The sequence below is a fragment of the Saimiri boliviensis genome, chromosome 9 (genome assembly GCF_048565385.1).
Source record: "Saimiri boliviensis isolate mSaiBol1 chromosome 9, mSaiBol1.pri, whole genome shotgun sequence".
In the NCBI taxonomy this organism is placed as follows: domain Eukaryota; kingdom Metazoa; phylum Chordata; class Mammalia; order Primates; family Cebidae; genus Saimiri; species Saimiri boliviensis.
This window is the reverse complement of record NC_133457.1, coordinates 41,988,339-42,015,225: the sequence shown is the minus strand read 5'-3', so window position 1 is coordinate 42,015,225 and position 26,887 is coordinate 41,988,339. Positions and strand designations below refer to the sequence as shown.

Here is a 26,887-nt window from a genome sequence, read left to right as displayed (position 1 = left end):
AAGGATTCCCTCTTTTTGTAGTGTTTGGAATCGTTTCAGAAGGAGTGGTACCAGCTCCTCTTTGTATTTCTCATAGAATTCAGCTGTGAACACATCTGGAACTGGATTTTTTTTTTTTTTTTTTTTTTTTTTTTTTTTTTGTAGGCTATTAATTACTCCCTCAACCTCAGGCTTTTTATTGGTCTATTCGGGGTTTCGACTTCTTCCTGGTTTAGGCTTGGGAAGGTGCAAGTGTCCAGGAATTTATCCATTTCTTCCAGGTTTACTGGTTTATGTGCATAGAGTTGTTTGTAGTAATGTCTGATAGTTGTTTGAATTTCTGTGGAATTGGTAGTGATATCTCCTTTATCATTTTTTATTGTATCTATTTGATTCTTCTCCCTTTTCTTTTTTATTAATCTGGCTAGTGGTCTATTTTGTTGATCTTTAAAAAAGAAAAACAGCTCCTGGATTTATTGATTTTTTGAAGTTTTTTTTTTTTTTTTTTTTTTTTTTTTTTTTTTTTTTTTTTTTTTTTTTTGTATATCTGTCTCCTTCAGTTCTGCTCTGATCTTAGTTATTTCTTGTCTGTGCTAGCTTTGAGTTTTTTTGATCTTGCTCCTCTAGCTCTTTCAATTTTGATGATAGGGTGTAGATTTTAGATCTTTCCTTGCTTCTCATGTGGGCATTATTGCTATAAATTTCCTTATAGACACTGCTTTAAATGTGTCCCAGAGATTCTGGTATGTTGTATCTTCATTCTCATTAATTTCGAAGAACATCTTTATTTCTGCCTTAATATCATTGTTTATCCCAGTCAATATTCAGGAGCCAGTTTCCATGAAGTTGTGCAGTTCTGAGTTAGTGTCTTAATTCTGAGTTCTACTTTGACTGCAGTGCGGTCTGAGAGACTGTTTGTTATGATTTTCGTTCTTTTGCATTTGCTGAGGAGTGATTTATATCCAATTACATGGTCAATTTTAGAGTAGGTGTGATGTGGTACTGAGAAGAATGTATATTCTGTGGATTTGGGGTGGAGAGTTCTGTAGATGTCTATTAGATATGCTTGGTCTAGATCTGAGTTCAAGTCCTGGCTATCCTTGTTAATTTTCTGTCTTGTTAGTCTGTCTAATGACAGTGAGATGTTAAAGTCTCCCACTGTTATTTTGTGGGAGTCTTAAGTCTCTTTGTAGGTCATTAAGAACTTGCTTCATGTATCTAGGTGCTCCTGCATTGAGTGCATATATATTTAGGATCATTAGCTCTTCTTGTTGCATTTATCCTTTTACCATTATGTAATGCCCTTCTTTGCCTCTTTTGTTGGTTAAAAGTCCATTTTATCAGTGACTAGGATTGCAACTCTTGCTTATTTTTGCTCTCCATTAGCTTGGTAAATCTTCCTCCATCCCTTTATTTTTAGCCTATGTGTGTTGTTGCATATGAGATGGGTTTCCTGAGTACAACACACTGATGGGTCTTGACTTGTTATCCAGTTTGCCAGTCTGTGTCTTTTGATTGGAGCATTTAGCCCATTTACATTTAAGGTTAATATTGTTATGTGTGAATTTGATACTGCCATTTTGACTGGTTGTTTTGCCCATCAGTTGACACAGTTTCTTCATTGTGTGATGGTCTTTACTATCTGGTACGTTTTTGGAGTGGCTGGTACTGGTTGTTCCTTTCCATTTTTAGTGCTGCTTTCAGGAGATTTTGTAGGCCTGGCCTGAAATCTCTCAGCAATTGCTTGTCCATAAAGGATTTTCTTCCTCCTTTGCTTATGAAGCTTAGTTTCATTGGATATGAAAGTTTAGGTTGAAAGTTCTTTTCTTTAAGGATGTTGAATATTGGCCCCCACTCTCTTCTGGCTTGGAGGGTTTCTGCCAAGAGATCCACTGTGAGTCTGATGGGCTTCCCATTGTGGGTAACAGGACCTTTCTCTCTGGCTGCCCTTAGCATTTTTCCCTTATTTCAACCCTGGTGAATCTGACAATTATGTGCCTTGGGGTTGCGTTTCTTGAGGAATATCTTTGTGATGTTCTCTGTATTTCCTAGACTTGAATGTTGACCTGCCTTGCTATGTTGGGGAAGTACTCCTGGATAATATCCTGAAGAGTGTTTTCCAGCTTAGATTCATCTCTCCGTCACATTCAGGTACACCTATCAAATGTAGATTAGGTCTTTTCACATAATCCCATATTTCTTGGAGGCTTTGTTAATTTCTTTTTACTATTTTTTCTCTAATATTGCCTTCTCATTTTATTTCATTGAGTTGATCTTTAATCTCTGATATCCTTTCTTCTGCTTGGTTGATTCAGCTATTGAAACTTGTGTATGCTTTGTGAAGTTCTCATGCTGTGTTTTTCAGCTCCATCAAGTCATTTATATTCTTCTCTAAGCTGTTTATTTTAGTTAGCATTTCATCTAACCTTTTTTCAAGGTTCTTAGTTTCTTTGCATTGGGTTAGAACATAAGTATTTTTTTAGCTCAGAGAAGTTTGTTATTACCCACTTTCTGAAGCCTGTCTCTGTCAATTCATCAGACTCATTCTCCATCCAGCTTTGTTCCCTTGATGGTGAGGTGCTGTGATCCCTTGGAGGAGGAGAGTCGTTCTGGTTTTGGGTGTTTTCATCCTTTTTCACTGGTTTCTTCCCATCTTCACGGATTTATCTACCTCTGGTCTTTGTAGTTGGTGACTTTCGGATGAGGTCTCTGAGTGGACGTTCTTTTTGTTGATGTTGAAGCTGTTTCTTTCTGTTTTTTAGTTTTCCTTTTAACAGGCCCCTCTGCTGCAGGACTGCTGGAGGCCCACTCCAGACCCTGCTTGCCTGGGGTTCACCTGCAGGTGCTGCAGAACAGTAAGGGTTGCTGTTGGTTTCTTCTGTTTTCTTCATCCCAGAAGGGTACTGACCAGATGTAATGGCTGAGCTCTCCTTTATGAGGTATCTTTTGGAAATACGGGAGTTTGGGAGCTGCTTGAGAAGACAGTCTGTCCCTTTTCAGAGCTCAAGTATTGTGCTGGGCACTCTGTTGTTCCATTTGGAGCTACTTTTAAGTCTGCTGCAGTGGAACTCATAACCACCTCTTTTCCCAAGTGTTCTATCCTGGGAAGGTGGGACTTCGCTTATAAGTTCTTGACATGCTGCTGCCTTTTTTCAGAGATGTCCTGCCTGGCAAGGAGGTAGTCTAGTCACAGTCTGCTAGTAGAGGCATTGCTGAGCTGCCATGGGCTGTACCCAGCTGCTGTGAAAACTTCCTTGTAGTTTTGTTTACCAAAATATAACTTAGAAAGATATGATTCTTAGTATCTTTAGAGACCCACATGTAATAATAATGAGAAATAAGATGGAGCAGAGTTTCAGCGGGAAACTGAAAACCAACTTCACTTTTATGGATTGAGTACAATATGAAAGTGATGGAAATAATGTCAGTGTTTAAAATTATTTCTTTTTTGGGTCAATAAAGATATCATTTATAAGACAAGATATTTTTGAAGTATGAGAAAATGTGATTCTTTCTTCTCACTTAGGCCAGCCCCAATTGTTGCCCACTGCAGAACATGCTATGTGGGGGAATTTTATCCCTAGACATCGGGTTGAAATTCCTTAGGGGTATGATTAACTAAAGGAAGAACTGTCCCAGCTGGACACAATCTATTCCCTCACCATTCAGCTAGAGAAAAAGCAGAAACATCATTTTGCCACCTGCTCATCGATATATGGCCCACCCGGAAATCCCAAGGACTGGGATTAAGGAGAAGCATCTGATTTCTCAGAAAAATTAGATATCTTTAATTATATACCTGATACTATATAAAGATGCCTCTGAAACCTGAAAATTTACTATAGTCTGATCCAAAGTTATTTACCCAAATTTACCTCTATGTACATTTACCTTCCAGTCTACTCACCCTATGGAGACTGGTCATGTTTCCAAGTCTTCATTTTGCCTCTTGTATCTGAATTATCAGGCCTCATTTTTTATTTCAACTTTAAAAAATTGAGTCTTGTCCTGTTGCCCAAGTTGCAGTGAGTGGCACGATCCTGATTCACTGCAACCTCTGCCTCCCTGGTTCAGGCAATTCTCATGCCTCAGCCTCCTGAGTATCTGGGATTACAGGCGCCTGCCACCATGCTGGGCTGATTGTTGTATTTTTAGTAGAGATGGAGTTTCACTGTGTTGGCTAGGCCGTTCTTGAACTCCTGACCTCAAGTGATCTTCCCACCTTGTCTTCCCAAATGCTGGGATTACAGGCATGAGCCACCGTGCACGGACCCCCTTAGCTTTCTGACATAAAAATGGACCAGTGTTGTGGTTCACAATCTTCTTGCACATTGAAGTCATTTGGGGAGCTTAAATTAATACTTATGCTTGAATCCCACCCAACAAAATGCTGAGTTAATTGGTCTAAGGTGTGGCGTTGGCACTGGGACTTTTAAAGTTTCCAAGGTGATTCTAATGTGTGGCCAAGATTGAGACCCAATGGATTGAATTCTAAAGGCCACAGAATTCACACCATTTTTGCCCTAGCCACTTCTCCCTTCCTCCCTCTTATCCATCTGCATTTCCTGTTAAATTTCCTTGGGTAATGACCTACATGAGAAACTGCCACAGAGGCTTTGGCTCCATTTGTGGTGAACTGAACATCTGTATTTTGGGCCTCCATCTGATGGCTGGCACAGCTATGTGGACCTTCTGCTCAGGGTGCCTGATGCAAGGCACTGACTACTTGGGCAAGGTTTTCTACTTGGCGTTTGACTTGCAGGTCATCCCACGAATCAGGCCCAAATTGACTTTCTCAATTTATTTTTTCATGTAGAAATAGTTCTGTAACTGGAAAACATAACTGAAGCAAAGCAACTAAAAAAGAAACTCCTCTGCACTACTAGTTTTTCTCTGCTCACAGGTTTACTCTCGAGGAGAAGCTGGCAGGCTGGAGGGAATCACCTTTCCATTGTGTGTCTGGCCTCAGACAGAAGCTCCTTCCTGACAAGTGGTTTGTTGTGAGGGTGCTGCCTCTGCCCACTGAAAATCAGGAAGGAAGGGAATGAATACTTTCTCTATTAAGTGGATTTCAAAGAAGAATTTCAATGTCCTTACTTAAAGGGGTTTGAGAGATTACTCCAAAAGAGTAGAGAGCTGCAGCAGTGGGGCAGGGGGTGGCGAAGGGCGGGGGATAAGATGTTTGGCAGCAGGTCCTATACCCAGTTTTAGGTAACACCATGAAATAAGTAATACTCTGGAAGGCATCCTTCCTAAAAGGAGCTTTCAACCAGGACATTCTGTTGCTCATTTTCCCCCATGCCTCAAACGTTTTCCCCTTTAGTTCTTTTTTAACTCATGTTCCCAGTGTCCATTTTTTTTTTTTTTTTAATTTGGGGAAACACCAGATTTACCAAGAATTTGATTAACTCTTAGTCTCTATTTTCCCATCTTATGTCCTATAAATTCGATACTCATGGTCATCAGTTGGCAATATTTTTATTTTTTGCTTTGTTGATATTGCTCTGATCTCAGTGTCCACAAGTTTGCACATGGTGTGGGGGATAAGCTTGGTTCCCATTCACTCAGAAAGGGAAAGAAAGAGAAAAGAGTTCTACTCCAAGCACTAAATTGTTCCCTTTAGGAATGTTTAAATTTGAACACATCACAGTACAATAAGGTTTAATTTCGTTCCCAAGTCTCAAGTCTGAACACCTTGACAAATAACTATTCCTCATATTAATTTAATTTTGACTTTCTTTTATAAACTAATAGTGTGGTCTTATAATGACTAAGAAAGCATTCATTACGTTCCCTCAGTTAATTCAAAAAGCATGACAGGGACTCTCTAAACCCAAATCACAAATTCCTAATCCTTGGAAAAGGCTAATCAACACAACACAATGTTAGTTATCTCAAGCTTCTAACTAAAGGAAAGCATTGTATCCTTCAGAATTTTTTGGTGAGGGTTAGATAGTGAGGCAAATTCATCAGACATAGAGATAACATTGTTCATTTGATTTAGAAATGAAATCTGTATTCCAAAATAGCAACTAAGGAACAGTCGTGTATGTGCTTTGTGGGTGTGTGTGCATGTACACATGTGCATGTTAAAATTGATACTTAGGAGCTATTTATATCAGTCATAAAACAATTTTAAATTATGCGTAAATGTTCTATATCTCTCCTGTTCACAATGGAGTTGGAATGCTCTTTCTAAATACAATTTATTTTGTGCTGAAGATTAGCAACTTTTTTAGGTTACTAATGTGATTTTTGTCCATTAATCCAGGCTCTTAAAACTATATTTCAGTTTCTAATTCTAATATCTGGACACAAAACCACACCTTAAGAGTAGGAATGAATTTGACTTCATGTCTTCCTAAAAGCATGACTACCAGTTTTCTCTTTCTATAGTGAGAATATTTTTTTTAATTGAAAAGTACCATTATTTTTCTTTAGTGATCATATTTTATGCCACATTTCAACTTCTATGCCTCAGATATTTGTCACTTCAACACTGCTTTGTCAAGTCTTTATTACACCATGACTCTCGTTTTATTCTGCACATAATGAACAAGAGCATCCAGGGAAAACTGACACTTTTTATGAGTTTATTTCTGAGGTGGGAATTTATTTACATTGTATCCACTATATTTTAGTATCACACTGGATACACTGCATTTCATAGATGGGAACATTCAAACATTGATAATGTTGTTCAAAAGAAAAGTAAATGGGACAAAATGGCTATCTTTTATTATGAGAAATCCTTTGATTTCATTTGCATACATTGAGTATGATGCATAAAAGACAATATATTTGAAAGGCTCACAGGCGTTTCATGCAGGACATGTGCCTATTCATCTACATGACTCTTTCCTTCTTTTGAAATAAGGGGCAAGAAACATGTAGAGTATTCTTAAATAGGAAAGCAGAGGTGCTTGCTCACCCTGTTGTCACCCCCAGGTGACCCAGTTTCTTCTCTTTTCAGACTGAATTATCTACCTTCTTCAAGGAGTCACCAACAATTCTCCTTGTGTATACTGAGTTTCCCCTTGCTTCATATACTGTAGATTTTGGGTTTTGTCTCATCAAAAATACTGTACTTTGCTTAATTTTAGGGACCGTATTTTTTACCATTCTTATACTCTTACTGTACCAAGTGTACAGTAAATTCATTTTGCTTTTGCATTCATTCAAACAATGTTTAATTAAGCACGAGTTTGTTGAAAGTCCTTTAAACGTGAGGCATCATACTAAGTACTGTGACGACTACAGTGAACAATACATCCCTGCTTCTTCCCTGCTTCTTATTGAGTGTAATGATTGAAGCTTCCTGAAGAAGTGTTCCTAAGGAAGCAGCAGGAACCAACAACTGAGGATTTGCTATGTCCGTCTCTAGCTTTCTAAGAACCCTCAGAGGTCTTTCTGAACTCAAGCTTCCGCTCATCTACTTTTGGGTTTATATGCAGGCTCACAGGCTAAGAAACTTTCAGAAAGACACTGTCAGCAACACTGACCTGTCCCTGAGGTGATCCCATGAGATCACAGTGGCATAAAAGATCCTGGAGATGTTGAGATAGCTATAGTGACTGTGGGACTGGACTTTTCATTTCTGTTTCCTTTACGTCGTGAGCCACAGTGAGCAGGAATCACATAGGCCAAAGACCCCTTTTTGCTGCAGTTGTGGCTCTCACTCCTCCCCTTTCTCTAGGTTCCAAATGTCAGCTTCTGGATCAGAAAGAACAGACTTTGGCAACCCTCTGCTCTGGAGAGAAGCAACTCCAAAGGCATTTTTGGCTGGCTGGAAAGCAATATTAGGGTTTAATTTTTAAAAATTATAACATCAGTTACCATTTATTATTTGTAATGTGGTACGTATTTCTTTTGATTATACCCTGGTCAACACATTGTTAAGAGATGGGTTCTTGCCCAAGAGTTACAGGGATGGACAAACATACAACACCTTATGCTGGGCAGATGAGATTGATAGCCATTTATTAGTCACATATACTCACACCCCCAGGGAGAAGCATGTCATACACCATATAAGGTTACACAGGGTCTGTATTCAGAAACAGAACAAACAACTAATGGCCAAAGGAGGCAGGCTTTATAGTATCAAGAAGGTGAGGTGCTCTTACTATGTACTTTCTAGATATGACCTCATTTAGCCTTCTTAATAACTCCACTAGAGAGTTTTTAAAAATCTCTTATTTACAGTTGGTGAAACTGAAGTTTATAGAATTTAATTCACGCCTTGTAATTTTCTAATAAATGCAAAATCTAAGATTCAAACCTGGATTTATATCTTTCTATAGCTGTGACATGTATGGTAGATTGTAAACCATTTCTTGTGAATCATACCAGGCCATGCTTCCAACTCACAATGCATTTTGACACCAGAGTATAGAGGAGAAAGTGGGGTATACATTTATGATACTCCTGCTGCCTACTCTTCTCAATGAACTACACCTCAACTGATGGAAGACTGTTGGGTATAGTTCTTATGCAAAGTGCTAATATCTCACAAAACCTCAATAACTTCTGTTTCCCATGGATTATGTTTCTCTTGAGCTTTTTGAAGTTATCATGCCAATCTCAGGGAGACAGTTTAGATTAAAATGGGGACATGTGATTTGGAATGGTTCAATTAAAGTCATCTATGGCTATTTTCAGAAGCGAGCTAAGTATTAATGGATACTAATGCCTGCAACTACTCATCTTTTATGTCAGAATCAGACTGAACACACAAGGGCATTTGCTATTGATGAATGGTTTTCCCAAAGAATTTTATAAAAGAAGAGCATAGGTTGTTTCTACACACATCACACATAGCATATTTTCTCTTAAAATAAGGTAGTTGTGCCCTCTAGGCTCAGGATGCAGTAGCACTGATCAGTTTCTCCAGTGTTGATGTTGGAGGGCTTTCTCTTACAGCAGCAGGTAGAAAATTTGAGATCACTCTTTTTCTCATCCCTTTATTTTAGGTATACTTTTAGGGTTATTTCTTATGGGTTGTAGCCGTTAGTTATGGCTGCCATAGTACTGCATAACAAACGACCTAAATGTCTCCGTGGCTTAAAAGAAGAAACAGTTATTTCTCTTGCTCATTGTTCTGAAAGTCAGCAAGGATGAATCTGCTTCAAGCTACTAGGTGTTCTGCTTTAGGACTCAGGGAGTCAGTTTCACGAGTCTGCCAGCCTTCTTAGATCAATGCTACCTGAGATATGTTCTTCTACTAACGAATAGCAGAGGTGTCGGGGGTAAGTGGAAGCATTTGACACCCTGGTTCTGAGTGGGCACACTGTTACTTTTGACCAGTGGGAGGTACTGCAAGTCACATGGCACTGGGGAAGAAGTGAAGGGACTGTGATCCAGTCTACTACAGGGCATCCAACATACTGGTACAGGGTCATTTGTTTTCCTCCTCTTGGCTCTTCAGATTTTGCCTCCTGATTCCTCTTTCTATATATCTAAATCTATATCAATATCTATGTCTATATATAAAATCATAGCAAATTTTAGCTATATGAAAAGCCACTTTAAAATATATTTAATTTAGGCAAAGCTAAACCCTCAAAAAAAAAAAAAAGATTAAAATTACACCAAGATTATTTCACCCCCAAAGCTGAAATTTTTCTTCCCTTTTACATATTTTTTTCAGGATGAATCAAAAAGTTATGTTTTGGAGATGTCTCTAGGAAGAAACAAATTAAATTTATTGCATAGTCTCTCAAAGAAAAATCTGTATGTTATAGCTAAAGCACCCAATTTTCCATAGAGAAGAGCCATGCAAGCATTCATGAATTGGGATAAAGCATGTGCCCAGAATGTGATGCATTTTAATTTATTGTCTTAAGTAAGATCTTTTTATCTTAAAATCATAGTAGATTCTCGATACTGGCAATGTGCTGTAATATAGCTGCGAATCAAACACAAACATAGTTATTAATATTAAATTGTTAAGTCTATTACTTATGATGAACAAGAGTTCTTACCACATCATGGTGGCTGGTTAAAACATACAAATGATTACCTTTAACCTATCCAGTTTTCCATAATTTGTAAAATTCTCAGCTACTCTTCTGCATGACAGGCAGTAGCTAAATTCAGGCCTGGCAGTACAGACTTGTAAATGGATTATGTGATGCTGATACATCACACTCATCGGCACTTAGTGTCAGGAGACTGAGGTTATGGTCCCCATCCTGCCTTACTAACTTTGAAAGCCTGGTGAGATGCTAAAAGTTTCAGGACATGGAAGATTATAATGGTACATGATGTACATTCTCAACCTTCGGTGAAATAACCCAAGTGTTAATTATCACGATGATAAGAAGCATGTAGACGTGTGTTATCCTGGCATGGGGCAGCATTGCACAGCTAGGGCTTGGTGATGTGACCGCTAAAGTCAGAATACTTGAACTGCAATCCACTGCTCTATCACTTGAGTAAGGTGTGACCACAGGTCCTCCTGAGTTTATGATCCTCTCTGAGCTTTAGTTTGTTTATCTGTAAAATATGAATTATAATAGTATCTAATTCAGAGGGTTGAAGGGTAATCAAAGAAGGCATGAAAAATGCCTGATACCTGGCACATAGTAATTGCTTAATAAATGTTGTTAGCCAAAAGTTATCATTTACATTATTTTAAAGTGTGTTAAATTGATGCAACACTAAAGGGTTCCAGAGGGCATTTTATTACATTGTCTTAAAAACAATATACTTCATTTTATTTTGAGAAGCAGTTATTAAACCTTTATGACTTTTTTGTTGTTGTTGTTGGTCTTTTAGACCCCATGAGATGGTATCTGAGTGGCTTGGAAAAGATTAGTTGTTTTCACCCACCTTTAAAAGACAACTCTTCTGGTAAATTCCAGCTGCAGCATGCCACACCCTAATCTCCTGAATAAGAAGCTCAGACATTACCTAGGCTTTTCAAGAAACAGGCCCACATATGTATGGAGATGTGGAAGGTGCTAGAAGGGCAGAGATTTAAGCCAGTTATAACTGTTAGGTCAAAAATTAGACAAGAAATTTAATGAATGACATTAGCATGAGCTCATTTTCTTGCAAGGAAACAAGTGATGATAGTTTTTTATTTAAAGCCTTCATTAAAAAAGGTCTTCAAATAAAATTAACTCCATTCTTTTCTGACAACCAGTATAAAAGATTTGAGACTATTTATTCTGTGATACAGTTTAAATCAAACCTACTTTTGGCTAGATCCCGTTGAACTTGACAGTGAAACCATGTTGCTGTGCTAGAATCATAAGCTGGTTATGCACAGCCTCATCGACCCCATGTATTTTAATCACGAACTTGGGAGTCATTAAATGCAAGGGCCAGAGCCAACAATAACTACAAAATGATGATGATGACACACAGACAGATAGCATATAACACATGCCTGATTGCATCCCCCAAGCATCTCTCAAATGCACCTTCTTTCTTTCTCCACTGCCACAACTCTGGTCTATGCCTCTAGCTTTTGTTCACCTGAGAATTAGTGCAATAAATACCTGAGCTACTTACAGCCAATCGTTCTCAATTCTTGACAATTCATTCTAAATGCTGCTGCCAGTTAGCTTTCAGAAATAGAAAGTTGATCACACTCCCATCTTAGCTTGGAGCTCTTCAAAGGATTGCAATGGGTGGGGTGGCAGGTTAGAGGGTTGTTGTTTCCAGGAATTCAAGATAATAGGTAGGAACCTAGTGGGTTATGAGTATGGAGACAAGAGATTATTCCAGAAAACTGGACAAAGTTGATCTGGAAGGACCATATCAGCATAAAGGGGTCTGTCCTGAATATTATTGAGAGGGACATAGGGATTTATTAAATGTATCTCAATAATGTGCATAAATGTCACTTTTAGATGAAATTTTAGAAATGTATGTTCAGACAGAAGAGGTCTAAAAGGAAGCAAAGATAAGGAAAGAATACTTATTCCTGAGTGGCTTTGGAATAATTTATAATTTCTCTTAGTGTCTTTTATTATTGCTCTCATTTTCTGCATGATTTTATAATCTTAGATTTTAAACATTGAAGTTATTTTTGTTTTGTAAGCAAACTAAAACAACAGCAAAAGTCCTGAGCTCTTTTTTTAACCACTCCACAAGGCAAATTAAAATACTGTTAGTTGGGCCCCTTTGCACTTGTCTCTTATTGCAGCTAAATCTGTGGCCCAATGAACTGTCTAATAGGCTTCCCACTGTCTCTGGCTTCCAAATTTCTAGCCTCTTACTAGCAGAACCAAAGCCCCTGCTAACCGAGCCGAGCCAGCTGTGAGTACCATTGACCAAATGGTAAGCCGATTCTAATTACAGTGTTTCTGTTACTCTTTGAGAGGAAAGAGAGAAGAGACATCATTTACAATCCTGGTCAGAGTTTTCAGATCTCCCAATCTCAGAAGTGATCACTGGAGTTGTAAACAGAGCCAATTTATTGCAAAAATTGCTGGAAGGGAATTAATAAAGCCTTCTGATTTTATAGGCCCTGGTTTTAATGGGGTATTTGGGATTTTTAGCTCTTAAAAAAAAAGAAAATTTTTGATGAAGCTGGGCCAGGGGGTAGAATAAGAATTCAAATGTAATTAAATGCAGATAATTGTAGCATTCTCCCAATTAAGATGTTTCATTCTATGTGGCTATTTGCCCTTTAAAATAGTTATCTGGAAATAGAGGCAGCATGAGCTGGTCATGTATTCATTTTGTCTCATTCGCTGTCATGTATCTACACATAAGTTCTTGCTTCTCAGAGGTGCTATACCTACTTCTTAGCACAGGTCACTTCCAAAACACAGAGGTAGATCTGTTTCAATGGCAAAGCTGCCCCTGAAAACTAAGGGCAACACACAAAGATACACATATAGGACTCAAAATGAGATGGTGTTAATTGATCGTTTGCACTTCCTAAAATTTTCCCTTATTACCTATTAAGAAAACTTTCCAAACTGCTCCTTGGAGATAAAGGGTTAATATGGTATAGTAGTTTTCTGGAATGTTAACTAAATAGCACAGGCTGTGTGGATTAAACAGTAAAAATTCATTTTCTTAGCTCGCTTGAAGCTAGAAGTTCAAGATCAAGGTGTTGGCATGTTTGCTTTCTTCTGAGGCCTCTCTCCTTGGCTTGCAGATGGCTGACTTCTCACTGAGGCTTTGAACACACACACCCTTGGTGACTCTCTTTGTGTCCGACTCACCTTACTTAAGACACCAGTCAGATTGGATTAGGGCCCACCTTAATAGCCTCAGTTATCACTTATCCCTTTAAAGGCAATGTTTCAAAATACAGTCACATTCTGAGGCACTAGGGCTTAGGGCTTCAACATAATACTTTTGGTTCTAATTCAGCCGGTCATATATGGCATCAGTCAGGAAGCACAAATTGATAAAATGAAACAATAAAGCTACAAATGTATTATGTGCTTTTAGAACAGAAGCAACAGTGATAAGATAATCTGCCAAATCTGAGTAAAGAGGTGAATGTGGGCCTTTTTCACTCCAAAGAAAACCAAGGAGCTGTCAAGCCAGATCATTACTCTTCTTCTTGCAATTGCCTGAGGCCTCTCCAAAGGTGTTCATGACTCATAAATGGGAATGGACAGAACATAAGCTTTGGTGTCAAGTGAGCTTTCTGAAGTCACAGCGCTCTGACCAGGGAACACCTTGGAAAAGTAACTTAGCATCTCTTGGCCTCAGTTTCCTCATTTGAAAAATAATGCTCTCATCTACTCTACCTCCCTCCTTCCAAGGTGAACACGGTTCAAATTAGCAAAATCTACTGGGGGGGCTGTGGGATTAGGAGACCTGAACTTGTGTCTGATCTTGGATCTCTGTGATCAAGGCAGATTCATAACATAGTATAAATGGATATCCAATATTTCTAGAACATGAAAGCAAGTTTGGGGAAACAAATGATAAGAAATCAGAACTTGAGCAATATAGAATGAGTCTGGGAACAATTTATAAATTGGAGAGAAATGTAAATGACAGCAAATAAATGTAATTTTCTTCCTTATTACATAAAGGATGTGAGAAAGGGAAAAAAAAATACTTAAAATAGGAATATACAAATAACAAATGTAAAATAGTCAGAGTAACTGATGACTTATTGAAAGCCAAAAGTAGGGGAAATCAGGCTACAGCTAGATGGGCTATAAGGTTGTATATCTCAGGCATAGATTTGCTTTTCTTCTGATAGTCCTAGGATGTAAGGCAAAACAGGGAACATTATCGTGGGTTCCCATGACACTCACTCTTCATGAAGTAACAGAGTTCACTTGTTTTTTTAGGGCAGCAAAGTTTTGCCAAACGCAATGCTCCAGAAATAATTTCTAGTGCAGGATGCTTTATGGGTCAGTTTTGGTATCCTGACTAATCACGAGATCTTCAGAACAGAGGAGATTAACAGAAAAGACAGAGGCCTGAACCCAACCTCCCAAGATTTTAGTTCAGTAGATGTGGGTAACACTTTCATATTTATATCTTTCAAAGGCTTTCTCAATCTGTCTGATCATTAGCTAGCTTTGGAAAGTATTGATGTAGGGTACATTCAGGTAACTTAGTTTGGGTTCCCCCAAAAGTGGACAATAAGTATGAGATTAGAATGCAAAGAGTTTATTTAGGAAGCGTTTCCCAAAGGTTAATTTTGGGAAACGCCAAAAGGGAAGTCGAAAATTAAGACAAGTAAAGAAAGCAAAGATTGGTGCCTTTTGACGTATGGGTTGAGCCTCATTCTGCTGGGGAAACTCTGCAACATGGGGTAGAATATATGCTTCCAAGAGTGAGGGGTCTGGGTGTTTATGCACCAAGTTCTCAGTAGTCATCGGTTGAGGGTTGCAGGTGAAAGATGCAACTCCCTGGCATTCCAAACCTTGTGTGTAAGTGGCAAAATGTGTCGTGGTGGCCGCAGAAAACCCTCAGGCAAATGCATGCAGGAGGTGCCAGTTGGAATTCGGCTAGAGTACATAGAAATGGTAGGACTGAGGGCAGATGCGACTGCCAGTGATACCACCCTCCCCAACATCTCCATCATCCCAGGAGCAACCTTGAAATAAAAGTTATCATTCCCATGATTGAGAACTATCTGTACATCTTCCCCATCCAGGAGCCTGGTTTACTTTAGGTGTATGTTAGATTTCAGAGCTGAGCGTAGGAAGACGGGTATAAAAAGGGGATAAATCGTTGTAGTTCCCAAACACCAAGCTCTGCTAACTAGCTGAGTGACCTAAGACTCGCTTTGTTCTTTTGAAACTCACTTCCCTCTTGTGCAAATTAAGAAAAATGTCTTTGCTTATCCTCCTCCACTTACGATGCGTCTTAAGATGAGACTTCATAAAATGAAAGGACGCTGTATAAATAGGCAATGTGACATTGGTGGAACAAAGGACTTTGCAGATAACTAGATCTGGCTCTGCTCATGCAGGATGCTTTCTAAGTTTTAGTTTCCTCATCTGTAAAATGAGAAAAATGATAATATCTACTTGATAATAAATCTTGCGAGAACTAGGAAAGGTGGGAACAGAATCTTGCACTATGCCAAGTAAATGATAACCATTGTTACAGAAAGGTGGAATTATTTGATAAGAGATTCTTTATCTGTGACTGAAGCACAGGATTCCTCAGTTCATGTTTTAATGTGAATATAAAAAGTCTTGTTAATGGTGAAGTGCTGAAAATGTCAGTTTAAGTCAGTCCTGTTTGTCCGCCTGAAGACTTGCTCCAGGCGGCACTTTTCTGAGATTTTCTTCTTCCCTTCTCACGTCATATTTGCGTCTTGTCACAGCAGCTGGCTCCTTAGAGACCCCAAACACTGGGAAGGCTGTCTGTGGGAATGAAAGACTTTGAGAGAAGACCAGAATCTTTCAGATGTTTTCCTTCAGTAGAAATGCAGACAGTCCCAAGGAAGCTGGCTTTCTGTGAATTAACCTCATCCTACTCCCCATGGGTCATTTTATTTAGAAATCTATTCAGTAGTCGATGCCATTAGCACAACAGATTGCTTGTTAATTCTTAGACCAACAGCCAGATTTCAGATTGCCTTTTATGTTAGAAACTCTTCTTTGTAAGAAAAAGGATAAAACAAAAAGCATGGGGTTTTGGTCCCAACCCCAGAGAGACCCACAATGTATTCATTTCAGGCCTAGCTTTTAAGGTCAGATCCAGAGAACTCCTGGCATTTGGATGCCTGCACATCCACAGGGAAAGAAAGCAAAAAATGGTGAGCAAAATGCAGAACAATTTTCCAGCCAAAGAAGAAATACACCTTAAGAAATCGATCAACTCAGTTGCCACTAATGAGTGACAAGTGTAAATGTTTGCACTGAACTTGGAGACAGCCTTAAAAATACATCTAGTGATTTCCCCAGAAGCCTGAAACTTAGGCCATTCCTAGGCCAAATTTGGCAGGCATACTTTGTATTCAATGTCTCCAACATCTCTTTTCCTAATGGTTTCAGAACCCAATTCCATGTTACCCCAACGTGCTTGCAGACACACACACACACTCACTCACACAATGCACACATGGATGCTTCTTAAGTGATCCTCACTAGCTTCTGGTTCTTTTACTATTGAAGAGATTACAGCCATAAAATTGTTGTCTTTCCTTTTTACTGTCATCCACCAATGAAACCAGGGGACTCTGTCTTCACCTTGTGGTCTCTACAGCATAATTTCCCCCAAGTTGGGTGAAAAAGTCTTGAATCTTGAGGAGTACCCCTGGCTGGGTCTGTGTAGCCCAGTCAGGCATTTCGGATGATCCGTATCATGAGTGTGGGCAAACGTGGGGTGAGAAATGCAGATCTTCCTTTTTTTTTTTTTTTTTTTGAATTCTGATTCATTTGGACTTTGGAATGAGTTGGACAGGGCATTTACAAATGTGTGGTAATCAAGATTGCCTCTGGTTTGCTTTGTCTGGGTCAGAGCCAGTCAACTTGACAGATGAGTGATATCATTTTGGGAAGCCAAGCTGACAAGAGCTCGGGAAATGGAGAAGGGCGTCATTTAAGGACAGTCATTCTTCTCCTGCCAAGCAGGGCTGCACTCGATCATGTGTGGTTTATGTTGTTACTCAGGGAAATAAATGCGTATCAACTCTCCTTCTCCAGCAATTTGCACCAGGATTAGTTTCCCCATCTCTCCATTGGGAAGCCAGGCCATGCTCAACATGCAGCATGTTATCTGGGGGGCTATTTTTAAAGGTAACTGATCCCCTCATCGTATCTTGAAAGAACAGGAAGGTTTTTGGAATCATAAATATTATTTACTGTGACTCTGACAATGTGGGAGCCTTACATGCCTATCAAATCCTCAAAGAAACTTGCTGATGGTCAGTGGCATTTTCATGGTGTATATTGTTATGTTATTGTTTCTGTGTTGATTGGGAAACAATTTATCAAGAGATGAAGTTAGTGTCCTGTAAGGGACACTGGATAGGGAATGTGAGGACATGGGTGCTAATCTGCAAGCCTGGAAGGGTTTCAATTTCAACACCTGTAAAATAAGCAGGTAAGCTCATCCCTAAGACTCTCCCAGGAGTTCACCTGGCTGTAGTAACAGGGACATTTAATTAAGCAGAATTTTCCACCTCCTCTGCCAGATAGATTAGAGAACTTACTATATGAAGTGAAAGTGTTAAGCCAATAAGGAAAACCTACCCACATCCGAGACTGCCTTAAGTTTGTTGATGTCAGGACAAGAATTACTGTGGAGAATCGGAGAAGGATGTAGAAAAGAACAATGCGTACCTGGCAGATTTTGTATATCATTGCATTACAATTTGCCAAAGCATTCTTGAAAGTTAAATCTTCCATTACATAACTTTTCATCACTTTGTTAAAAATGTTCCAGTTGGATTGGCATGTTTTATGATTTCCTTGCTTCAAAGATAAGCACATTGTCAAATATTAAACTAAAATTCCTAGGTAGTTCTGAATTTAAGAGGTTGGGGTTAAGAAAGAGACGCCAAAAGAGAAGACTGAGAAAAGAAGCTGTTATTAAAAATATTTAGAAGGTAAGATAGAGGTAAAGAGTATGTGCCTTGGATATTGAGTTGATAGTTAATTTCAAGAAACATACAGTCCCAAATTAGGTAGCTTTCCATCTGCAAGGGTTTGAAAAATTAAGGGTCAAGCTGGCATCAAAGCTGAAGCATGCATGTTGGGCCTCTTTCTGTGCAGACTTGAGTCTTAGTCAGTTCTTTACACTCATTGGCAATACACACTGTTGGCCTTAGGGGAAAGAGTATTCCCACAGGCTGGCAGGAAGAGCACTTTCTCTCAATTCTGATCACAAATGGGTGCCATAGCCTGGTGTTTATTTTATAATAAAGAATCAAACAAAAGAATTTTCTCCTACAATGGCTTACATATGATTCATGGCAACCTAACTTAAAGGTTCTTTTTTTTTTTTAAGCACTTAAGGCACTGTTAACTAAAAATCTACACATCGAATTCAGGCAGGGGAATTATTAACCTATGACATACCTCTCAGCTCCATGTATATGGAGAGTTTCATACTAAATATGTGGAAATTTAACTTTCCTGCATCTGAACAACAATATGACTATATTTACAATACCTTTCAGAGATTTTTGTTTTACAAGTGCTTTTACTTGAATAATGCAATTGACCATTGGAAAAATAAGCTCTCATTAGTGAGGACATAAAGATTATTTTGGAAGAAGCAGCTTGAAATGGATTATCTAATTTGTGAAAGCTTTTCTAAAATGGACGTGACTCATACACTCAAATAAATGCAATTTAACTTTTTAAAACGTTGTCTTAGCAAAGCCGTGATTTTCCTACTGTTTAGGAAAAGTGTGTGTATTTCAGTTCAGTTGGGCACCTTTCTCGAGTACCTGCAGAAATATATTATAGTATTGTCCTCCAGGGGGCGATAACTCTTCAGCAAAGCTTCAATTTCACTGGAAAGATGAATTCTCAATTCAGTAAAAGCAGACAGTCTGGCCTCCTCCTTGCTGAGATGCAGGAATTCTTGGGTCTATATCCTGCATTTTACATCTAGGAGTTACCTCAGGCTTCTAGACTATATCTAACACTTTTAGCAAGTTTAAAGGGGGTGGGGAGTGTGAAAAGCCCATGGCTCTGGGTGTGTACCAGGAGTGGAGTCTGGCCACAGTGCTCTGCGTGCCTAGCTACAGGTCCTGGATTAGCTGACCCTGATTGTCCCTTGCAATAAATAAACTTTAAAGAGACTACTGCTGCAGCTAGGACCCCTAGGGCTTTCTGAGAGCAGAGATATTAGACCCAAAGATACCCTAACTTGGGTTGGAGAAGGCTCAGTGTCTCAAAATAGCAGAGGTTCCATCTTCCCTACATAAAATCTCACAAAGGGCTATTTTTATGCTATTTGAAAAATAAAACCATCACATAGGAGGTTGCAAACCTGTAGGTTTGAGGAAACAGCAACTTTAGGTAGTAAAGCTGATGAGCATAAGGCAGCACGGTGGTTAAAAGGTTCATAGGTTCTGGAGTTGACAGAGTGGGTTTCAATACCTTCTATAAACTCTGTATTAATTGCTTAACTCTTGTGTCTCTGATCCTCATTCACAATCTACTGTCTCATAGGGGAGTTTGTAAGGATTCATCAAGATACTCCAGGGAAAGTATTTGGTGCATAGTAAGTGTTTCATAAATGCTATCAGTTATACAGTACTATTCCTTAGTCTGGAACTGAGGTCTCTACTATATAGTTCCAGCCTTGTTTCTCACTTCCTTGCATAGACTCTTTCATCCCAAACACCTCCCTATACCATATCCTTCTGCTGCTGCTATCTTGCTTGTCTACATCATCACCTTGTGAGATCCCACTCAAGTTTTAAGGATGATCTGTAATGGTACCTTAAAACCAACCACTTCGACACAATTCCCTATTCCCAAGATCCAAAGGTGCTTCCTCCCATCTCTGACCAATGACAAAGACACAATATCTTGATTGCAAGACAGATTCCCAGGCGTATATATTTTTAAAATGTATAGAACTGTGTACTTAACCTAGGTACAGTTTTTTTTGTTTGTTTGTTTGAGACGGAGTTTCGCTCTTGTTACCCAGGCTGGAGTGCAATGGCGCGATCTCAGCTCACCGCTACCTCTGCCTACTGGGTTCAGCAATTCTCCTGCCTCAGCCTCCCGAGTGCCTGGGATTACAGGCACGCTCCACCATGCCCAGCTAATTTTTTGTATTTTTAGTAGAGACGGGGTTTCACCATGTTGACCAGGATAGTCTCGATCTCTTGATCTCGTGATACACCTGCCTCAGCCTTCCAAAGTGCTGGGATTACAGGTGTGAGCCACCGCCCTAGGTACAGTTTTTAAAACATGAAAATTATAACTGCAAACCAGCTCAGTAGAAACGTAATGTGAAGACGTGTCTTTGGAGACAGATCTTACTCAAATTTAAGTTCTAATACTTTCTACCTGGCAAATCATGAACCTCTCTTACTTGAAGTTTTCCCTCATGTAAACAGAGCAGTTGTCACTCTTCTCTTGTTGTTTATAGACATAATAATAGCATAAAAATTCCTCTCACGTTGCTTACACCCAGTTGATGCCACACGATTATGAGGACCTTCCTCTTTTAGTGTAGCTATTTCTGTATTTGTCACACACCCCAGTCCATGAGAAAGTCATCTTGAGGATAGGCTATGTGCTGTCGTTTTCTTTTCTATTTTGTTCACCATAGTACAAAGGTACAATAAGTATTTGGATTCTATAGCTAATTATATCTATTTTTGAAGATTAAATGCCAAAAGGCATCCTGACTGAAGCCTCTAAAGGATACCACACTTGTGTATAACCTCCTAGTAACGTTCAGTATTTTAGAATCTGACAGATACTTAACTCAGCCAATAATTCAGCTATGGCTCCCCAGTGTACAGTAGGGCTTAATAACGCATTTTTTTCATTGTAATAGTTCTTTGGGTTCATAAAGGTTGTTTTTCTTTAGAGCAAGTAGAATGACTATACTGTTTTCTTGACCAATAAGTCACTCTGTTTTCCATGGTTCAAAGTTAAGCTTTTATTTGGTTTTAAATTAAAAAAATAAATTTCATTATTAAATAGTGAGATGGATCTAACTAATGTTCAGATAGTAGCTTACTCAGAAATATACCACTGGGGGTACAATTAAGGGGTGGATCACCTAAACTAAAATTATCTGTTATGTCATAGTGCTTGTTAAAAGTTCAGCAGTGGCATAATTCAAAGGAAACTGAAATATAAAGTTTTAAATGTTTACAACGGATGGGAGAAGTAAACCACTTATTTCTAGTGCAATCGCAAACTACTTTCTTTCTCAGTGCCAGTCAGTTTGGACACTATACCACAGTGCTAATGTCATCAGGTTCATCTGCTTTCTTTTGCCTGCTTGGCAGGGATTTCAAGTATTCGAGGTGTCTCCGGGCATCCTCCTGATTTTGCCTCACATAATATACCACATAGGAGATCACCATGGTGAACCAGCCAAACATGGTGACCAGCATGGCATAATCGGTCGTTTTTTTAGGGAGGTTACAAAGGTCAGCATCGTTGGCAGCATTGAGGAACGGTCTGCCAGCATGTTCGTCCAACACGGAGGTTTTACAGATCACGTTGTGGGCTGTCTCGTGATTGGACGCCATGCTCCTCAGAACTTGCTGTAGCGTACAGTCACAGTGCCAGGGGTTGTTGGCAATTCTGGCCCTGGCCTTCAGGTTATTGAAGGCATTTTTGTGCACACTTTGAATCCGATTGTCGGACAAGTCCAGAGTCTGCAAGGTTTCAGCTACTCCTTTGAAGGCATGCTCATCGATAAACTCAATGCCATTTTTGGACAGGTTGAGAACTCTCAGTTGATGGAGGTCCTTAAAAATTTCATTGGGAATAGATGTGATCTGATTGGAGTCCAGATACAGTAAGACTGTTTCAGGAGGAAGATCTCTAGGTATTTCCTTGAGATTTGCATTGCTACAGGTGACATTTAAACCCCCAGAGGAAGAACAAAGACAGCCTTTGGGACACATACTGGCAGAATGAAAGCACAGTATCATAAGAACAAAACTTTGTAGGAGGAGACACATGGAGAGGGAACGGGTTAACCACAGGTCTACCAGATTCATGCTGGAATGTCAGCATAATCATGAGCCCATTCCTCATTTACTCCAACAAGCGTGGTAATGGTTCCAGCCCTGTCCACACTACTGATTTCCTTCTTGCGTGGTTCAAAAGGCTGCAGCTAACACATGTGTCTCTTCATTATTTCTGTCCTTGATTGGGCACCTAAAGGAAAGGGAAACAGATGCAATTAGGTACATTGTAATTAAAGGTGCTCTGACGTGCCTGACAGTTGGCAGGGGCGTTAGTTAGTTATGCAGGTAATTTCTATCAATGCCACTGGGAGTTATCTGCGAAATAGGGGTCTCCTGTTCAAATCCCAGGTGCTGGGGGAGAGAACTGTCAGTGAATGTCAGTGAATGAAAATATTTCTGAATTCTGTTGCCTGGTTTGCAGTTGGATAGGATGAGAACAAACACTCCCTATTTCTCTGCTGCTCTCCACATCCTGGACCCTTTCGAATTCTACAGAAATAAAATTTAATTATGTCTCTCACCCTTTCTGGGATAACAGATGCATTAATACAATTTAATCCTGCACTTGGGCAGCAATGAAAAATAATGCCAATATTTCATGGTTAATGACCATAGACAGGGATATCTGTCATGGCTTTTGAATGGATGCCCAATTTGGAATATTGTCTCTAAAGAAACATCTTACTTGAATTAAGAAAATAATAAATGCATTCCAACCTTCACAACAAAATATTGCTAGAGGCTGACAACCAAGAACCTCCAGGATAGTTGCCTTCTTGTGACCTCTTAAAAGCAGCCTTCCAGGCATAATATAATTTTAACTGAATTTTCAAAGGATCCTCTCTCTCGTTTCTAAGCACCCTATCCCCTCCCCACTAAATGCTTAAATATGATACACACATATAAGACTTGTTATATAACAAGAGAATTAAGAAATAATGGCTTTGAAGACTTCCCCAATAGACTTGACTGTATGTTGCATGTATATATATACTGTTAGTGTTGGCAGGGGCCACAGAAATTGCAGTTACGTGATATGAACAAGGTTATGAAGCTTATTCAACAGCAGAGAGCAACGTTAAGAATATAAGTTAACTCTCAAAATTACCCTTTAATATAGAGAGGAAAGCACACATCTTTGGAACCAGTTCATAGAGGAGACCAGTGGATCCTAGAGAGATGAGGTTACTTGCCCAAGGTCAAACAGATTGAGATGTCGAGACAGGACTCAAGCCAAAGTCTTTGTTCTGACTCATTAATATCACAGCTCTTTCCACTATCCACACAGTTCTCTTTCAATCCCATCTGCTCTATAAATATAGAGCAACCATTGCTTATTGAGATTTCTGATGCTGTTATGTGGCAGCCCAGTCTTTTATGCTATGAATACTGTTCCAAGTTGAGGACTCCGTGGAGCTCAAGTGAGGGATCACTCTGCATTTTGAAGGGAACCCATGCCTCACTGAGAAGATTCCCTCGCAGGATCTGAGAAACAAGAAGAGCATTCATTCCTCTTACAGCAGTGAGCAACAAACAACTTTCTGCATGAGCAACTAATGACTTTCTGAAAACTTCTCTTTTATGAAGATCCCAGATGGATAAATACAGAGGGAAATGACTCCAAATGTTACCAAACTCACAGAAGAGAAGATTAATGTGAGCTAAAAACGTAATGGTCTGGGTTGTTAATCATGAAAAAAAATGAGATTAGCAGCAGCAGAATGGAGTGGATGTGCTTTTGGGACACGGAAGTCCCTTACAAACCAGAGAATGCTAAAGAGAGACCCCTCGGCTTACTAAGCCCTCCATCAACAGATCATTTCATTGGCAATTAGTGTCCTCCCTTTCATGTTTCCCTTCAAAACTGTATTGCATGGCACTTGGGGACTCTAGGAATTACCCGAATGAGAAAGAAAATAAACAGGTGTGAAAGGGAAGAGAGAATACAGAGGAGTAGAAGGACAAGGTAAAGAATTCTAGGAAAAGGGCATGAGAAAAACACAGGATAGAAGGAATTAATGTAATTGGCGAAAATAAAGGGAGGCCACATCAACCATAGGCTGAATATGTGCAACCGGCTGAAAACATGCTGAAAGATGAGAAGCCTTTTCTGGAGGACACTTCATATATCTCTTGGGATCCATTAAAGGAGTTTAGCTTTGAAAAGTGTTCTCTCTTCAGAGTACAATTTTCAGCAGAGGCTTGTTTCTGCCCCTTGCAGAGACAACAGTAAGCAATTTAGAAAGGACACTGAATTTGTATCTCAGCTTTATTTAGGTTTGTTTATTTTATTAGAGATGGAGTGTTTCTTTGTTGCCTGGGCTGGAGAGTAGTGGTGTGATCTTGGCTCACTGCACATCTCCGCCTCCCAGGTTTCAGCAATTTTCCTACCTTAGCCTCCAGAGTAGCTGGGACTACAGGTTTATGCCACCACGCCGAGCTAAATTTTTCTATTTTTAGTAGAGACAGGGTTTTATCATGTTGGCCAGACTTGTCTTGAGCTCCTGACATTAAGTGATCTACCTGCCTCCCAAAGTGATGGGATTACAGGTGTGAGCCACTGTGCCCAGCCTGTATCCCAACTTTAATTCTTATTAGCAGTGGTGCTCTTGGAAACTTATGCAACACTCTAAACCTCATTTTTTAAAATGTTTGTTTGTATAAAGATTCTAAAAGCACCTAATTACAAGGTTGATTTGAAGATTATATGAAGTAATCCATGTAAAGCACTTAGCACAGTGCGAAATTTGTAGAAAAGTTCAATGCTGGTTGGCCATAGTTGTTATTTTCTCGGATACATTCCCAACACCCAGCATAGTGCTTGGCGTATAGTGAGGACTAAATAAATATCTATTTGTTATATGAATAAGGTGGCAAAATATTGAAAAGGCTAGCTATGCTTTTTCTTCTCTGTGGTGATTATTTTTATAAATATGATAAACATTGATTCATCAAAGGTCTAATGGTATGATACGGCAACATAATGAACTTTGGAAAAGTCATGTAAGGTCAGGCTCCTAGGAGATGGAAAGAAGAATGGAATGCTTTCTCAACTCTAACTCTAATCGGGGCTTCGCCAGAATGACCAGTCCAGTCCAATGGTCATGGTCACATGTAAGAAGTGTTTAGAACACAGGTTGAGTTCTCTACACCAGATTGTAATCTTTCTTGAGATGAAATCCATCATATCCCAAATGGTCTACCTGTGAACTGGTTGTAATGCTTGTTAGGGATGACAAATAGAGAGCATCCCTTGCTTTCAAAGAAGTTGAGCTTGAACTAACTAAGTATTTCTTTTTTTGTCTATTATATTTGATAAAAAGAATAAAATCTTCTGGGACTAACTATATTGCTGAGCCTCAGTGACTCAGCCTCTAGAGCCAGAATCAAGTGACAAAAGATGCAGGATGCAGAGAGCTGAGCCCTGGGATGTTGCTGTGCTTTGAATATGTGTGTCCTTCACATATTCTGATGCCTAAATCTAATCCCCAGTGTGAGGATATTTGGAGGTGGGGCCTTTGAGAAGTGATGAAGTCATGAAAGGAGAGCCAACATGAAAGGCGTTAGTGCTCTTATAAAATAGGCCCCAAAGAATTCTCTCATCCCTCCATGTGAAGAGACAGAGAAGAGAGTCATTGACAAGCCACAAAACCGTACCTCACCAGAAACCAAACCTTCTGGCACCTTGATCTTGAACTTTCCAGGCTCCAGAACCTTAAGAAATAAAGTTCTATTGCTTTAGCAGTGCAAATGACTGAGACAGATGTCCAGGATGCAGACAACAAAGCCAAAAGTAACAAGTCAAGGTCAGCTTCACCAGGGAGGAAGGAAGAGCTGCTCTCCACTCCACAATACTGGCTCTGTAGTTTCCAAAGGCAGTATCAATTTGACATTGCTTTATGTTACTGGATAGGTCAACAGCTGGTGTTGAAAAAGGAAGATAGGAGGATAGGGAGGAGAGGTGCCTCCGAAAAAAAAAAAGGTGGATATTCTTCAGATGTTGGTTATCCAGCAGAATACAGTGCTAAAAAGCTTGGAAACCCAAAACTCCTTCCTGTTCTGTTTGAATCACATCACACACAAACCAAAGCGGCAAACAAGAGATGCTACTGGACAAGAAGAGTGCCTTCCTACTAACTTCAGAACGAGTGGTTAGAACATAAAGAATGGCCCAGGGTCACACAGGTAACGGCAAAAACAGCAACAGCAGTCACTGTCTGTCTTTCTGATTAGGAATCAGACCCATGAAAGGGACAGATGAACAACAGCCTTCCTCCCTCCTAAATCTCGACTCTCTGGACTATCTCGTCGCCATCTACTCCTTCCTTTTAACTATGTCTGGGTCAAGCAGAAAGCCGTAATATTTCTGGATGTGGTGTTTAAGTATGCACTGTGCCCCAGAGAAGAACTATTTTTCTCCAGACTCAGGTCTTGCTCATATTTTCTTGCCACCCAGGTTTCTGAGCATTAGCAGCTAATTCTGGGATTGGGTGGCAACCATCAAATACTGTTTCCAGAAGAAAAAGAAAAACAAACAGTACATTTAACAGAGTATTCATTCAATGAGAGGACAGTCCATTCAGTGGCTGATTAACAACTGTCTTGCTGCTTTCTTTCTTTCTTTTCATCATTAAATTATAGGAACATTCAGAGATTCTAACCAAAAAGCTTTTATTAACCCTTCTGAGAGAACTAAGGGACTAAGGGTACCAATTCATAGACAAATAACAGATACACCAGTTTCTTCCAATTATACTCTGCAACCCTATTACCAAATAGGAAAATTTGATTAAAAAGAAAAAAGATAGCAAAACAGGAAGGGCCTTTAATTAA

The 26,887-nt window shown here is 39.4% G+C and overlaps 1 protein-coding gene across 5 annotated transcripts in view; it reads right to left on the bottom strand.

Moving 5' to 3' along the window:
* LRRC3B (leucine rich repeat containing 3B) overlaps nucleotides 1–26,887 on the bottom strand; it is a 126,400-nt gene that overhangs the window by 18,752 nt on the left and 80,761 nt on the right. For 3 of the 5 annotated variants that reach the window (XM_003936044.4, XM_074405744.1, XM_074405745.1), the window contains exon 2: nucleotides 452–22,244. The exons of the other annotated variants lie outside the window; for them this stretch is intronic. In XM_003936044.4, the coding sequence (XP_003936093.1) occupies nucleotides 21,305–22,084 (780 nt within the window). In that variant the 5' untranslated portion in view covers nucleotides 22,085–22,244 and the 3' untranslated portion in view covers nucleotides 452–21,304. Of the gene's footprint in view, nucleotides 1–451; nucleotides 22,245–26,887 lie in introns of those variants that run through there. 5 annotated transcript variants of the gene reach the window in all.